Source organism: Pantherophis guttatus, chromosome 14 (assembly GCF_059756535.1).
Source record: "Pantherophis guttatus breed Tessera chromosome 14, ASM5975653v1, whole genome shotgun sequence".
NCBI classification, from domain to species: Eukaryota; Metazoa; Chordata; class Lepidosauria; order Squamata; family Colubridae; genus Pantherophis; species Pantherophis guttatus.
The window spans coordinates 20,215,726-20,233,180 of record NC_142076.1 but is presented as its reverse complement, the minus strand read 5'-3'; the positions used below and the strand labels follow the sequence as shown (position 1 = coordinate 20,233,180).

The 17,455-nt window shown below is 44.3% G+C and overlaps 1 protein-coding gene across 2 annotated transcripts in view; it reads right to left on the bottom strand.

Moving 5' to 3' along the window:
• Positions 1-17,455, bottom strand: part of TTYH3 (tweety family member 3) — a 60,987-nt gene that overhangs the window by 23,860 nt on the left and 19,672 nt on the right. For both annotated transcript variants that reach the window (XM_060684044.2, XM_060684043.2), the window contains exons 2-7: positions 9,474-9,643; positions 4,893-5,004; positions 3,801-4,021; positions 2,442-2,537; positions 1,787-1,859; positions 883-958 (exon numbers count right to left, since the gene is read on the bottom strand). In XM_060684044.2, coding sequence (XP_060540027.2) covers positions 883-958; positions 1,787-1,859; positions 2,442-2,537; positions 3,801-4,021; positions 4,893-5,004; positions 9,474-9,643 — 748 coding nt within the window. The remainder of the gene's footprint in view (positions 1-882; positions 959-1,786; positions 1,860-2,441; positions 2,538-3,800; positions 4,022-4,892; positions 5,005-9,473; positions 9,644-17,455) is intronic.

Below are 17,455 nucleotides of genomic sequence, written 5' to 3'. Positions count from 1 at the left end.
CATGGGTTGATTGTTCTCACTGTCAGAAAATTTCTCCTTATTTCCAGGTTGAATCTCTCCTTGGTCAGTTTCCATCCATTATTCCTTGTCTGGCCTTCAGGTGCTTTGGAAAATAGTTTGACCCCCTTCCTCCTCTCTGTGGCAGCCCCTCAAATATTAGAAGACTGCTATCATGTCTCCCCTGGTCCTTCTCTTCACTAGACTAGCCATGCCCAGTTCTTGCAACCGTTCATCATTCATCATGGTCTTTTGCAAATTCTCTTTCTGGACCATAACATTGCTCTCTTTCTTCACCTAATCTTCTATTTTTTGACTACCGTATTTTTCGGAGTATAAGACGCTCCGGATTATAAGACGCACCTATCTTTTTTTGGTGAGGAAAACAAGAAAAAGAAATCTGCCTCTGCCTCCCAGCAATTTTGCCTCATTGCAGCAAACAGCCTGCTTTACTTTCATTTTCGTTTTCAGCATAGCTTGATCAGCACAAGGTAAAAAAAAAAATCTGCTCCCAACAATTTACCTCCTTGCAGCAAGCAGCAGAGGCCGCCGCAAAACAGCTGAGAGCAAAACAGCTGAGAGTCGGGAGGCCGATCCAATCAACTTGTGCTAATTAGGCTGTGCTGAAGCTGAAAGGGGCTGTTTCTTCTTGCTGCAAGGAGGTAAACTGCTGGGAGGCAGAGGCCAAAGGGTGGGGGGCAGTGGGTGGGCGGGGCTACATTCAGTGTATAAGATGCACCTAAATTTTCATCCTCTTTTAAGGAGGAAAAAGGTGCGTCTTATACTCCGAAAAATACGGGTATGTACAAATCACCCTCCAATGTCTGCCTCAAAATCCCAAAGCCGCCCACTTCTTAGGACTTGTTCTCAGCAACAACTTATTACCTGCATTCAGCACTCTGTAAGCTTCCACTGTCCTGGACACGTAAGCATCAGGGTTAATGCAAAAGTCGCTGGAACCCTAAAAGGAGCAAAGAAAACCCGAGGTAACTCACCAAAGTCCCATTCTAGGCCACGTGCCCTGCAAAACTCTCTGGCGTTTTTCCACGTGGAAAAAAAGAGCAAATGTGTTTTAGGAAGGAAAAATCGAAACCACGCCTGTGAACCTCTGGGGAGGTTGTGAAGAAAAGTGAAGCGAGCTGGGCAAAATGGCACGCAGGATTTTGGGCCGTTCTCCATCATCCCCAAATCTGAAAACTTGCCCTACAGATAGAAAAGTCAGCCTTGCAGGCCAGAATTGTTGTGGCTTTTTCACTCCTCTGCTGCGGCTCCCTGTCACTCAAAATAGGCGTCACAACTGCCAATGTGCAGCACGTGATTTATTGAGCTTTTCAACCCCTGGTAGGCCAACCACGGATAAATCCAAGAAAAGAAAAGTTTCAGAAGAAAACAGAACGTTTAATTCAACTACATAGGCTAGTTTTGTGGCCGCTCAAGAAATACTCAGGCGTGGGAAGAGTTTTGTGGCTCCCGGTGTTTTCTTTTCTGTGGGAAACGGGTCCAAATGGCTCTTCGAGTGTTTAAGGTTGCAGACCCCTGCCCTAGGCCATTGTTGGCTTAATGGGGCTTTACTAAGGGAATACACAAATGAATGGCTTTACCCAACAGACTAAGCCACGAATCGTGGCTTATAGTGGTAAGTGAACCAGATCAAAGCCTCTTTTGTACATGGAGTTAACGTGGAGACAACTAGTGCTAGTAAGCTAATTCTTTGGCTGAGCATCTACCAGCAAAGGGGGTGCCAGTGAAGAGAGCGATTCTTTTTCCCTGGTGAAACTAAAATACTCACCACAGCCACCGCCAGTTCAAGCCCCAGGGACCCCCAGCTCACAGTTAGGGCCAGCACCCCGAGAAGACACACACTGCAGGAGGAAAAGAAACAGAGTCAAAGTGCCAGACACGTTGGCTCCAGTTCTGGTGGCTTAATCTTCCCTGTAGATTGTAATTCAGAGTTCAAACGGAATGGAAAAAAAGAGGAACCACTGGCGATGGCGGCATCTGGCAGTTTAAAGGCACAAGCGGCTCCCTGCATTCTTCAGGCAACACTCCTATCAGCACCAGAAACACAAACTAAGTTATCTGGCAGAAGCTGTGAGAATCCCAGTCCACAAGTCTTAAAAGTTGCCAGGTTTGGAGATCCCAGCTTCAAATGATCAGCGTCCAAGGAACTATGACAATCTTATGACATCTATAAACTCAGCCATATTTAATAAATAAAGTCTAATTACTTTAGCCTACAGGCCCCCCTCTCTATCAAAACAGGAGCAGGAAGTTTGCAAAGATTACATCATTTAAATATCTGGCAGTGCACACTGGAAAGTATCATGGCATTCAATGATCTTCCTGCATTTCTTCTCAAGAACCTTCACAAATAAAGACCATCATCCAGTACCATGGAAGAATAACTGATTTTAAGGATCTTCAAGGTTTTTTTCCTGACTTACCCAATGAGAATGGCCTTGGAGTTTCTGATGAGTCCAAATAGCACCAGCAGACATATCACGACATGGAACATCAGCAGGCCCAAGTAGCCCAACCACCTATGGTGAAACCCAATATATAGATGGTTAAGACATAAAGCCGTATGTAAAAAAAAGTTATAGGCAAGGATTGGAGCAGTCGTAGGACCATGGCTTTCAGGAGTCGGTATAATTATCTTTGGGTTTGGAGAAGTCAACGGCGTTACGCTGGTCCAAAGACTTGATATGCTTCTGAACCGCCTGTTTTAGCATCAGGCAATTCAGATCTTAATGATGGTTTTGGATCAATGTTCCCAAAATTTCCATCCATAAAAGGTAAGGGTTCCCCTCGCACATATGTGCTAGTCGTTCCCGACTCTAGGGGGCGGTGCTCCTCTCCGTTTCAAAGCCGAAGAGCCAGCGCTGTCCGAAGACGTCTCCGTGGTCATGTGGCTGGCATGACTCAACGCCAAAGGCACACGGAACACAGTTCCCTTCCCACCAAAGGTGGTCCCTATTTTTCTACTTGCATTTTTTATGTGCTTTCGAACTGCTAGGCTGGCAGAAGCTGGGACAAGTAACGAGAGCTCACCCCATTACGCGGCACCGGGGATTCAAACCGCTGAACTGCCGACCTTTCGATCGACAAGCTCAGCGTCTTAGCCACTGAGCCACCGCGTCCCTTCCATGGGGAAAAAGAAAACAAACCATCTTGGTCTGTAGGTTACATAAGAAGCCACACTTTTTATGGGTCACAATGTCAACCGTCCCGTTGGCATTCATAGCAAAAGAAACTCCTGGGACATTTTTTTTTATTACCAAGAGTAGTAAAACTTTACGGACAGATCCATTCAGGCACAGAAGAAGCAAAGCCAACTCTGAGGTTTTAGTGTGAAGTATAATGAAACCCCTCTTTTCCTTTCCCCACCAGAGCCACCCAGTGTCTACCTATCTAGGTTAAGCATTTTATTTCGGGAAAGCGGTCTGCACCTTTCGAAAAATCTTCAGATCGTGACCTTGGGATTGCCGAGATTTTCTCAGGCTACCAACAGCTCACGTAGATTCCTTCCCTCCCTCCCGCTTCCGACACATCCCAATCATACCCTTCCCCCCTCCCTTAGCTTCTTTGTCAAGCTGTGAGCAGAAAGAGGTGTCTTGCGAGTCACCCTTCACACACACACACAGACACACACACATTCACACATAGGTCATACGTTCACACAGGTTGCACAGTTAGACCAAAGTGACTCCATCAGTGCCATGACATCCTCATTTGTCCACCATCTTGGTGGACCATCACCCGCAGATCGAGATGAAATAAAAACAGGGTTACATCCTACTCACCTATACCAGTCGTACAGGTCGATACGAATGGCCAGCTCTTCTAATGAAACCTGGTGGTTCTTCCAGAAGGGGATCTCTGTGCTTTCTCTTACCAGGTCATCCAAAAGTCCCTGGATCTTCTGAACCACGTGCAGATACTGAGTCTGCTTACTGAATATTATCTCCAGGTCTCCTAAATTGGGCTCGGCCGTTTTGTTTAGGGCAATGGCTGTGTCGTAAACCTGGAGGTGCAGACAGATCTGGGTTGAGTTAGCATTCGTTGAAGGACAACAAGAAAGCTGAAGATCTTCAAGAGATCTTCAGAGCTTCAAGAGAAGATAGCTTCAAGGCAACAGCACATTCAATAGGTTTACTCGGCTTGTTCAATGTGCCACAGGTGGCACGCGTAGCCATATTGGTGGGCACGCGAGCTCAGCTCCGCAGCTGAGTTTCAGGCCTTATGGGCCCACCAGAAGTAGGGGAAAAGGCTGTTTCCTGCCCCCAGAGGACCTCGGGGGTGGGTGTGGAAGGCCCGTTTTTCTCTCTCCCCAACCTCCAGAGCCTTTCTAGAAGTCTGGCGAGGGCGAAAACAGCCCCTTTGCCAACTTCCGGTGGGACCGGAAGTCTTGTTTTTTTGCTGTCCCCAACCTCCAGAGCCTTTCTAGGAGTCTGGGGAGGGCAAAAACGGCCCGTTTGCCAACTTCCGGTGGGACCGGAAGTCTTGTTTTTTGCTGTACCCAACCTCCAGAGCCTTTCTAGGAGTCTGGGGAGGGCAAAAATGGCCCGTTTGCCAACTTCCGGTGGGACCGGAAGTCTTGTTTTTTGCTGTCCCCAACCTCCAGAGCCTTTCTAGGAGTCTGGGGAGGGCAAAAACAGCCTCCCCTTCCCCCGGAGGCCCTCTGGAGGCCAGAAACGGTCCATTTGCCAACTGACCGGAAGGTGGCAAACGTGCCGTTACTGAAAAAAGCCAACCCTTCCTTCTCTTCATCTTCCTTCTGCTAATAGCTGTTGAGAATTAATTGAAGGGCAGACCCACAAGTGAATGAGACTCCGAGGACAGCGGTTTATCACCTCTGGACCTGTCCCTCTCTTCCTCGGGGACAGCTAACTCACCCGGTCTTGAACACCGGCCACCGTGCGATTGGCATGCCGTAGGGAATATGTTACTCGATGGATGCCGTCGCTGGTCTCCCCGTTTCCGTAGAAGCCCACCGCGATGCCAGCGCTGCAAAGAGACAGAAGACCACAAGGAGATCATCTCCATCTATGCCCATTGAATTAGCTGGCTTCAGACTTAACAACGGGGTGATTGGCTTAACAACTGTGGTGACCCACTTAACGGGGCGTGAAAACAGGCGTAAAGTCAAGTCCGGTCGTGTGGGGATTCAACTTATAACTGCAGTGCCTTACGACCAACATTCCAGGCTCAATTCTAGCCGTAAGTTGAGGACTACAGTGTATACGTTGGTTAAGGCACCAGACTGGAAACCGGGAGACTGTGAGTTCTAGTTCCATTTTAGTCATGAAAGCCAGCTGGGTAATCTCGGGCCAGTTTCTCTCTCGCATCCCAGCCCACCTCACAGGGTTGTTGTTGTAGGGAGAAAGGAGGAGGAAGAAGATGCATTGGATCTGTTCGCCGCTTTTTTCATGATAGAAGCGGCATACAAATAATATAAATAACAACAATGCAGGTGTAGTCCTCGACATACGGCCACAATGGAGCCCAACGTTTCCGTCGCTAAGCGAGACACTTGTTAAGTAGAATTTTGCGACCTTTCTTGCCACAGTTGTTAAGCGAATCACAGCGGTCGATAAAGTCAGCAGCACGGTTGTTCGGTTGTTAAGTGAAACTGGCTTCCCCGTCATCGGAAGGTCCCCAAAAGGGGATGACGTGACCTTGCGACCCAGCGACGGTCGTTAAATACGAAGGAATATAAAACCCTTCCGTTCCCCACCATCCAGTCAAGAGCTGAAGAAGCTTCTCGGATGAGAAGCGAAACGTCTTCGAAGAAGGAAAAAAACCCAGAAAGTCCAAACAAAAAAAAAAACACCACACCATCAGGACATCCTTGAGACACAATCCAAGAAGAAAAGAGGGGGAAACGCCTGACAACAGAGCATTAAATATAGTCTTCTCCAGGCCTGAAAGAGTTAAAAAAAACCCGCACACTTCCTCTCCTTCTGCTTCTCGCTATCCGGCTGGAAGAGCTGTGACAAAAATATGTTTCTGATGATTAATTCCTTATATACCCACAAGCTAAAAATATCAGCCTCGGAGATGTTCTGGGTTATATTAAGTCTCCAACTAGCAATGGGGGGCTCTCGGGTACCAAAGACAGAGGCGGGAGCGGACGGGAATGGCCGGGCAGGGAGTTGAGGATTAAGAGAGCCCCTTCCTTTCCCAACGATGCTCAATAATAATAATAATAATAATAATAATAATAATAATAATAATAATAATAATAATAATAATAATAATAATAATAATAATAATAATAAAAATAAAAATAATAAAAATAATAAAAATAATAATAAAAATAAAAATAATAAATCCAGCATGGTTATCTTGTTTGCTGTGTATACTGTCAAGTTTGTGTATAATAATTATATAATAATAATAATTAATTATTATTATTATAATCAGGAGATGCCAAAGTCGAAGAAAAAGAACTGGAAAAAAATCACAAAATATCGCGACCTGGCCATCGAAACTACACGGCTATGGATGAAACATGTGACAGTGATACCCATTGTCATTGGGGCACTTGGTACCATGTCCAAGAATTTTATAACATACATCAGCAAATTGAAGCTTCCTGCAATAACACCAGCGGAACTGCAAAAAACTGCCCTACTAGGAACATCGTACATCTTAAGAAGGTACTTGGTTGATACCTGTTCTGCCCCAGCTCCGGATCCCAAGGAGTTATGACACACACAAAGCCCCACCAACTCCGTTTAATACAAACAGACCCCTTTCAAAATGCAGGCCTTCGGTGCAAATGTCCTTATCAGCCTGCTATGAATTATAGAGAATAAACAAAGTCCGACAAGAGTTGGCAACCAGCCCAGAAACCACGATGTAACAAGAAACTCACTCTCAAAATGCTCTGCGTAATAATTAAACGTTGTTTCCAGCAGCGTTTGCTATCTGTGAGCGAACTTAAACAGGCTAAGGGAGTGGCCAATTTACCCCAAGCCTTACTCTCGAGGAGACCTCCTCCTGAGTAGCCACTCCTGCCTTTTGGCAGCCCTGCGTGCTCGAGCATCGAGAAGAGGCTCCTCCACTTCACTCTCTTCACTTGAAGGAGCCTCTGGAGGTTCGGAAGGCCCTGGCTGAGTCTCTGCCTCTGGCACCACATCCTCTTCAGCCTCCTCACTGTCCGACTCGAGCGCCGGCTGCACAGGCTGCTGGCGCGACACCACACCAGCCTCCTCCTTGTCGGAATCAGCCACAATCTGTGCAGGCCGCTGGCGGGCCACAACAATATCTAGGACGCTGGCAGCAACCCGTATCAACCATTAGCACCAGTCCATGGTATTGGTGGTGCATTTTTGAATGTTCAGTTGACTGAGTTTCATGTTTAATGAATAAAGTTAATAATAATATTGCGTCTTTAATTAAGAGGCGTTTCACAAGCTGAGTCCTTTGCGTGCAGCCCACACTTTAAAATTCCTCTTGAGGCCCGAGCTAATTTTCACATTTCTTTACCACCTTATTCTTCCGACGCCAGGAGAAGGTGCTATTTGGGGGGGGGGAGGGCGAGATGGAAAAGCCTCTCTTTTCCACATCCAACATGCTGGCGCCCCAAAGATACAGACCAAAGTCTACACTTCGAATCAACCCCACCTCCCCGTCTCGTGGTGTCTGCTTCCTGCCCTCTTCTTCCTCTGTTCTTCTTAAGTTCTGCTGTCCCCTACTATTTCCGGAGAGCTGGAAAAAAAATGTCAAAATCTAGCAAGAACATGCTGACGCATTGCAAAGGGCAAGCATTGCAAAGGGCAAGCGTTTCCTTCTCCCCTGGTTAGCCCCACGAGTTCAAACTCAAGTTAACGAAGTTGATGCAAATTTGTACCAATAACGGAGAATATTTGTGGCTCAGGGCTGAAAATGAAGGGTTTTAGCGCTCTCTGAGCTTGGTGCATCTTCTTCGCTACCCAGCCAGGTAACATCATCAGTGCTAGAAGGCAGGGGGGGGGGGTTGTGAGGAAGAGGAAGAGGAGGAGGAATAGAAGGATTGTGGGGTTCCTTGGTGTTCTCTGAGTTTGCTGGTCCTGCCTTCTGGTGCTTTGGAAAATAAGAGCCCCTCAAATACTGAAATACTGCTATCATGTTCAATCAAATTCTCCCTCTGGATATTTGTAGTGCAGCCAAGGAGGTCTTAACTATCTCCACTTGATTATCATTGGATAGATTTATATCAGAGAAGGAGGAGGAGGAGGAGGAATAGAAGGATTTTGGGGTCCTTTGGTGCTCTGAGCTTACTTGTCTTCTTCCAGATGTTTCATTACCCAACCAGGTAACACCATCAGTGCTCGAAGGAAGAGGGTTTTGTGGAGAGGAGGAGGAGGAGGAGGAGTGGGAGGAAGAGGAGGAGGAACAGGATTATGGGGACCTTGGTGCTCTCTGAGCTTCCTTGTTTTCTTGCAGACGAGGTAACATCATCAGTGCTAGAAGGGAGTGAGATTGGAGGAGGAGGAGAGGGGGGAAGAGGAGGAGGAATAGAAGGATTGCGGGGTCCTCGGTACTCTCTCTGAGCTTGGCTATTTTTCTTGCAGTTGTTTCATTACCCAACCAGATAACATCATCAGTGCTAGTTAGGAGAGTAACTAGGTTTTTTTTTTTTTGACAGATGTTTCATTGGGTAATGAAATATCTGCACGAAAACAACCAAGTTCAGAAAGCAACAAGGACCGACCCCTCGTGAGGTCATGTTTGGCATTTGCAAGGGCCAACCCAACACCGAACAAGGTTGATGCGTGATCCTTTGAGTTCCGATGTGGAGAGAAGCCTTGTGAAGTTGGAAAAAGGCACAGCTGCTTTCAAAGGACAGCAGGAAGCGGCTACGGTAATGCTCCTGCACATTTTGAAGTCCAGTTTCGGAAGTGAATTTGAAGCATTGCACGACTCTGATATAAATCTATCCAATGATAATCAAGTGGAGATGGTTAAGATCTCCTTGGCTGCACGACAAATATCCAGAGGAAGAATTTGATGGAAGATGATAGCGGTATTTCAGTATTTGAGGAGTTGCCACAAAGAAGAGGAGGGGCGAAGCTATTCTCCAAAGCACCAGAAGGCAGGACAAGAAGGGACAGATGGAAATTAACCAAGGAGAGAAGCAACCTGGAATTAAGGAGAAACATCCTAACAGTGAGGACAATTAACAGAAGGTGCCGTCAGAAGTTGTGGGTGCTTCATCACTGGAGGTTTTCAAGAAGAGACTGGACAACCACTTCTCTGAACTGGTATAGAGTCTCATGCTTAAGCAGTGGGCTGGACTAGAAGACCTCCAAGGCCCCTTCCAACTCTTGTTATTCTGTAGACATCCTAGAATTTGTTTCCTAAATAGAGCAAGCTGCGGTTCTGGAATTCCTCAGATCCCAAGAGATGGGTTACATGGGCGGGGCCTTGCTCCTTGTAGGAAATACAACTTCATCCTGGTGGAAGTCTTCAGATGGGGCAAAACTCACCTGCATACTAGAGTTGCAATGATGACGCACCACGCCGTACAGCAACAATCCGCATTCAGCTGTTCTTCACTCTTCCGATGGTGACAACACAACCAGAAGGAGTAAAAGAGGAGGAACAGGAGATCCAGAGCCAGGCACATCAAAGAGACCGCTCCCAACAGCAACAAGGCCTGAAGAGTTAACAACAAATCGAGTTAAGCAATAGGAGCTTACGCAATGCCAGCTGGACAATGACTGATAGCAGTTCTGAACAATGAATGACTAGGAAAGACCTTGCTGATAATGTAGGAAGTCTGTGTCTAGATATAATCTCATTAAACCAGTTAGCAATGCTCAAACTCCTTCCGTTAATGCTCAGAAGAAGATTATTTTAGGTTACATATATATTCCTATTCAGGGTCATCCATGGGAAGGGGCTTCAAGAAGAGAAAAGCAAGAAAGATGATCAGGGGATTGGAGGCTAAAACATATGAAGAACGGTTGCAGGAACTGGGTCTGTCTAGTTTAATGAAAAGAAGGACTAGGGGAGACAGGATAACAGTCTTCCAATATCTCAAGGGCTGCCCCAAAGAAGAGGGAGTCAAGCTATTCTCCAAAGCACCTGAAGGCAGGACTAGAAGCAACGGGTGGAAACTAATCAAGGAGAGAAAAAACTTAGAACTAAGGAGAAATTTATTGACAGTGAAAACAATTGATCAGTGGAAGACTTGCCTCCAGAAGTTGTGAATGCTCCAACTCTGGAAGTTTTTAAGAAGATGTTGGATAACCATTTGTCTGAAGTGGTGTAGGGTTTCCTGCCTAGGCAGGGGGTTGGACTAGAAGACCTCTAGGGTCCCTTCCAACCCTGTTATTATGTTAAACTGTTAAATTATGTAATGTTGATTTTTTAAAAAACAGGGATCACATCTGCAGCATCTGTACAAAAGGGGCACCTGTATACTCGTGGAATATTCCTTAGATGGTAGGTGAGAGCGTATGTTGTAGACCCAGAAAGCAAGCAGAAAAATCAGACTTGACAGCAAAATTCAAATATTAACTCCTCGGTTCTAAGACTTTGACAAGAATGATACATCTCTGCAAATGGTTAGCCTCGGGGCAGGAAAAGATCGCTTTTTAATCTATAAAATGTTTAGGCTGGGCTATTATTGGGTTACTGTTTTTCTATACAGAGCAAAAGAAAGAGACTGGCGTCTGTTCTCATGGAAATAACTATCACTCTGAAAACTAGAATGTGTGTGTGTGTGTGTGAGAGAGAGAGAGAGAGAGAAGGAAAGAGAGAAAGAGAAAGACAGAGACAGAAAGAAAAATAAAAAGAGAAAGAGAGAGAAAGGGAAAGAGAGAGAAAGAGAGAAAAAAGAAAGAGAGGAGAGAGAGAAAGAAAGAGAGAGAGAGAGAGAGAGAAAGAGAGAGACAGACAGAGAGAAAGAAAAATAAAAAGAGAAAAAGAGAGACAGGGAAAGAGGTAGAGAGAGAGGGAAAAAAGAGGAGAGAGAGAGGGAAAGAGAGAAAGAAACAGAAAGAGAGGAGAGAGGGAGAGAGGGAGAGAGAAAGAAAAAGAGGAGAAAGAGAAAAAGAGAGAGGGAGAGAGAGAGAGAGAAGGAACGAAAGAGAGGGAGAGAAAGAGAGAGAAAAATAGAGAAAGAGGGGAGAGAGAGAAAGAGGGAGAGAGAAAGAAAGAGAAAGAGAAAGAGAGAGGGAATGAGAGGGAGAGAGAGAAAGAGGGGGGCACCAATGAATAGACAACTTATTGTTTTACAATGCAGTAGAAGCGCTCTAAGAATTTACCCCTTCTACTCAGGGGTTGGGCAATTAATCCCCACCGATCTTCTCAGGATGATCCACTGGATTTCACCTAGATTCCCTGACTAGCCAGCTCATACCATTTCCAGGGGCAAATCCATTGCCCAAAATATCTAGGCAGAAGATAAAAAGAGTCCAATAGATGAAGAGTTTCCGCCTCAAGAGAAAAGTGCCAGAAAGAACATTCCCCCATCACTGCTGGCAACTCAACCGCAACCTTGTTCAAAAATTAATATAAAAATGAAAAATAGCACATTATTCCTTTCCTGGCATCCTTTGAGCTGGATTTTGGAGACCAGGTGGTTGGGCAATCTGCTCCTATCTATTGTGCCCAGGAACCGCTTCATTTCATAACGATTCTGTGTTGATGGATAGCTTTTATGTCAATATTATAGTATTCATTCTATTTCGCTAGTTTTTAATTTTTGATTTCACCTTTCTATGCTGATATCATCATCATTATCATTATTATTATAATTATCATCATCATTATTAGCCACCCGGATGTCATAATTGGAGTAACATACAACTCCTGTAAATAAGTCCGTAAATAAATAAATATAGAAGCCCCTTTTTGGGCAAGAACCTGCTCTGAAAATTATTATCTGTTTCTGCAGGACTGATCCTCTTTTCTATTACCTCTGGAACGGGCTGATGGCTCCTCCACAGAACAATAATTTAGAAAAATATCTGCCAGACTCTGAATGACATTTGTACTGACATCTCCCCAAAGACAAAAGCATGATTAAATGAAGCTAAGCTTCTGACAGCTTGTCAAGTTAACACACTTGCTGAAAAGATGGATTTTCTGGCAGAGGTGTTTTTTTTCTTTCCTTCCTTCCTTCCTTCCTTCCATCCTTCCCACTTAGCACTTAAGACTTATACACCGCTTCATAGTGCTTTCCAGCCCTCTCTAAGTGGTTTACAGAGTCAGCCTCTTGCCCCCAACAATCTGGGTCCTCATTTTACCCACCTCGGAAGGATGCAAGGCTGAGTCAACCTTGAGCCAGTCAGGATTGAACTCCTGGCAGTGGGCAGAGTTAGCCTGCAACACTGCATTGTAACAAATGCGCCACAATGGCTTCCTTCCTTCCTGCCTGCCTGCCTGCCTGCCTGCCTTCGTTCCTTCCTTCCTTCCTTCCTTCCTTCCTTCCTTCCTTCCTTCCTTCCTTCCTTTCCTTCCTTCCTTCCTTCCTTTCCTTCCTTCCTTCCCAAGCAATAGCAGACTTATATACCATTTGACAGTACTTTGCAGCCCTCTCTAAGAGGTTTACAGAGTCAGCCTCTTGCCCCCAATAATCTGGGTTCTCATTTGACCCACCTCGGAAGGACGGAAGGCTGAATCAACCTTGAGCCTGCTGAGAATCGAACTGTCAAACTGCAGGCAGCTGGCAGTCGGCAGAAGTAGCCTGCAGTACTGCACTGTGACCAGCGTGCCATCGCAGCTCATTCAAGTTAAAGTAGGATTGAGTTGCGGATACAGGCTGGAAAGGACATTGTTACCCGAAGTGTGCAATACACGTTTAATTTTTCCTGCAACTCACCCTTAAATCATGCCACATTCCTGCAAGAAATTCAGCATTGACCCATCAATTCTCCAGGTTACAAAGAAGCCCAGATCCTATCCTGCAGGGATTCTCAATATTTTACACAGGGGGACGGGACGGGATGGGACTGACCTCCTCTCTTTAATTTATGGCAACGCAAATCACAATTCACTGCCCTGGCAGGAAAGGCGTTGATCTCCTTTGAGTACTGATTTGTGTATTAAAACTGGTCAGGCAGGAGAGAAACAAGTTGGATGCGAATCTTTCTTTGAGCTGGTTGAATATCGAACACCCCAAGAAGGAAAAAGACCCAGAAAATGAAGGGTGAAAATACTCACTAATTAGAGGGATTGATTTCTGCGGGACTGAAGTAGCTTTAGGGAATTGGGAGACCAAAGATAAATCGTATTTTCTGTTCTATCATTCATTAATTGCAAACAGAGGCCCACCCATCCTCTGGTCCCCTCCTGCTGGCCGGATCCATCCTAAACTGATCCATCAAAGCTTCCTTTGTAAAACTTATGTATAGAAGAACCCAGTGGTGAAATCCAATTTTTTTTTACTACTGGTTCTGTGGGTGTGGTTTGGTGGGCATGGTGTGGCTTTGTGGGCACGGCAGGGGAAGGATATTGCAAAATCTCCATTCCCACCCCACTCCTAGGGGAAGGATACTGCAAAATCCCCATTCCCTCCCCACACCTGGGGGAAGGATACTGCAAAATCCCCATTCCCTCCCCACTCCTGGGGGAAGGATACTGCAAAATCCCCATTCCCTCTCCACTCCTGGGGGAAGGATACTGCAAAATCCCCATTCCCTCCCCACTCCTGGGGGAAGGATACTGCAAAATCCCCATTCCCACCCCACTCCTGGGGGAAGGATACTGCAAAATCTCCATTCCCTCCCCACTCTGGGGCCAGCCAGAGGTGGTATTTGCCGGTTCTGCAAACAGCTCAAAATTTCCACTACCGGTTCGCCAGAACCTGTCAGAACCTGCTGGATTTCACCCCTGGAAGAACCTAACTGCAGCAAATATTTTTAGAAACACAACTCATGCGTCTCAAAATACTTTTTTTTTTTTTTTTGGCACAGCACGAATAATTCACAAGTAGGCGCAGGTGCAAGAAAAAGTTGTTGTCGTCGTGCAGAGAGCTATTCTTTCAGCAAGAGCAGGTCGGTGTGGCGTCTCTCAAACGATGTGCCCCGAGTCGCATCTCTGAAACCCAAAGAGAAGGCTGGAGTCCATCCTGGGTTCCATTCCGTGGCTACGGTACAGGTAGGCCCCCGACTTATGACCGTAACGGAGACCCGAATTTCTGCGGCTGAGCAAAGACGTTGCTACGTGAGTTTTGACCCATTTTTACAACCTTTCTTGGCAGAGTTGTTACGCGCATCACTACGGTTGCTCAACTTAGTGGCCCGGTTGGCTGTTAAGTGAATCCGGCTTCCCCATCGCCTTTGCCTGTCGCAAAAGGGGATCACGTGATCCCGCCAGGACACTTTGACTGTCATAAATATGAGTTGGTTGCCAAGAGTTTTTGATCACGTGATTGTGGGGATGCTGTGACGGTTGCAAGTAGAAAAATCGGTCATAAATCACATTTTTTCAAGTGCGGTTGTAACTCCATTCAGAGTTACAACCATCACTAAATGAACCGCTGTAAGTCGGCTGTATCTATACAGCCAATTTACGTATAGGTGTAAGATTTGTGTATTAGATGAACATTACAGTCGTTAGTTATTCTCCAACCTTACCCTGGAGCTGTCTTTTCACGTGATGTTGAGCTAGAATTCTTACAATACTAGACAACACAGTATCAACAGTAAAGACCTTCAAATTTCTAGGTTCTACCATATCTCAAGACCTAAACGTCATCAAAGAATGTTCTTTATGCGCCAACTCAGGAAGCTCAAACTGCCCAAGGAGCTGCTGATCCAGTTCTACAGAGGAATTATTGAGTCTGTCATCTGCACCTCCATAACTGTCTGGTTTGGTTCTGCAACCCAACAAGACAGACAGAGACTTCAGAGGATCATTAGAACTGCAGAGAAAACAATGGCTACCAACCTGCCTTCCATGGAGGACCTGCATACTGCACGAGTCAAAAAGAGGGCTGGGAAAATATCTACAGACCCCTCGCATCCTGGACATAAACTGTCTCAACTCCTACCCTCAAAACGACGCTATAGAGCACTGCACACCAGAACAACTAGACACAAGGACAGTTTTTCCCCCGAACGCCATCACTCTGCTGAATAAATAATTCCCTCAACACTGTCAAACTATTCACTAAGTCTGCATTACTATTAATCTTCTCATCATTCCCATCACCCATCTCCTTCCATTTATGACTGTATGACTGTAACCTTGTTGCTGGTATCCTTACAATTTATATTGACTGTTTCCTAATATGATTTGATTGCTTATCTGTACCCTATGACTATCATTAAGTGTTGTACTTTATGATTCTTGACGAACGTATTTTCTTTTATGTACACTGAGAACATATGCATCAAAGACAAATTCCTTGTGTGTCCAATCACCCTTGGCCAATAAAAAAATTCTATTCTATTCTATTCTATTCTATTCTATTCTATTCTATTCTATTCTATTCTATTCTATTCTATTCTATTCTTCATTCCAATGTTCTATTCTATTCTATTCTATTCTATTCTATTCTATTCTATTCTATTCTTCATTCCAATGTTCTATTCTATTCTATTCTATTCTATTCTATTCTATTCTATTCTATTCTATTCTATTCTATTCTACCCTACCCTACCCTACCCTATCCTATCTTCCATTTATTTTGTTTATTGATTGATATCTCTTTATTATTTTTACAAGTAACTCAAAGGGGCAAACTCCCGAAATTCTCCTTCCTCTTTCCATTTCATTTATTTCTTTATTTAGAAAAGTTCTGTGGCTGCCCACTCATCCTCCGTGATTCTGGGCAGCTTAAAAAAATAAAAAGCCAATATATAAATAACGCCAGCCTCCTGGCAACGGCAATCAGTCAAACAAGCCAAACATTTTCCTATTTTCACTTATTTATCTCTCTATGGGAAGGACGTATTATCTACCTGCTTTCCCACACCTTTCAAAGTGGGTTTTTGACATCAAAATGCAACGTATTTAGGTCTCATTCCCTAAACATGAGCTTTTCTGATCAAATGATTTTTTCAGGCTTGAATTATAGTCCATGCCAGCCTGTGGAGAGGGAGAGAGAGAGAGAGAGAGAGCAAAAAAAAAACCAAAACGCCAAGGGAAACCTTTGAAATTACATAGAATTATCTCTGATCATATGCAACTGTAATTTCAGAGGATATTATCTCAATCCAACCATCCTCCCTGTAGCAATCCCGTTTTCCTTTCTAGGAACCAGCCGGTGGAATTCACCGCCAGAATGCAAAAAGCAAAAACTTTTGCCTGCTTCAAACAGCCTTGCCCCCCTGTATTTTTAAATTTTATTTATGTATTAATACTAAAATACCAATAAAGGAGAATATTTGTAGCTCAGGGTTGAAATGAGGGGTCTTTGGTGCTCTTTGAGCTTGCTTGTTTTCTTGCAGACGTCAGATACAAAAAAATAAGACCCCAAAATACAAAAGAAAATAGTAGGAAAGACAGGGGAGGAAAAAGGGAAGGGAAAAGTGTGGAAAAAGAGGGAAAAAGAATGAAAAGGCGTTGACTTCCAACTCCTTTTGCTGCATTAGAATAAAACAACAACCTCAAACCTCAACTTTTTACTTTGACGACATAGCATTTCCATCACAACAAAACCTATCTAATTGGTAAAACCCAAAATCAAAGTTTCATTTTTCCCTCCCACCTCAAGCACAAAGTCCAGAAACGGTTTCCAAGTAGGAACAAAAGTAGTTGTCTTTTTGTCTTTTAATCAAAGCCTTGTGCGATTTTTATGCAAACACAATTACATTTTTAACGGCTGGTTTTTTTTATTTTATGAGGAGGAGTGTGATGTCCCCTCGTGATTGCAACTGTTGTTAGCAGAAATTCAGATTTATTCCACGCCACTCGAGTTTCCCACTCTGCAAAATGCATCGAGGCATTGTCAGGAGTTTCATAAAGGGACAGAAACATCTATAGAATCTATTCCGAGATGAAGCGTTGCTAAGGGAATGCAATCGTTTGTTTGCTTGCAAAGGGCTTTAAAGAAACCATTTTCACGTGATTTTTTTTAAGAAAAAAAAAAAAAAGAAGAAACAGGAACTTCCGGGTCCCCATTCCTCTCGCAATTTAGATCTTAGAACTTACTGATTGTAGAAATGTTTTTTAAAGCAAAGTTTAATGTTTTAAAATTTAGGAAAAAGTTGTTTTTTCCCCCCTCCTTTTTAGAGGTTTTAAAAAAAAGATCTGAAAGAACACCGCGAATTTTATTAATATAAATTGTGACAGTCTAATAAAGATTAATCAGCAAACAGAACTATATATTATTTCCCACAGCAAGGAAAAGCAGAGATTGTGAAATTGATTCTTTTCTCCAAAGAGGGCAATATATTTAACTTTGTTTCTATTTGGAAATCGCTTTGGGACTTTGTGCTTTTGATGTGAGGAAAAAATGAAATTTTGTTTCTGTGGATTAGATAGGTTTGTTGTTATAGAAATGGCTAGTATA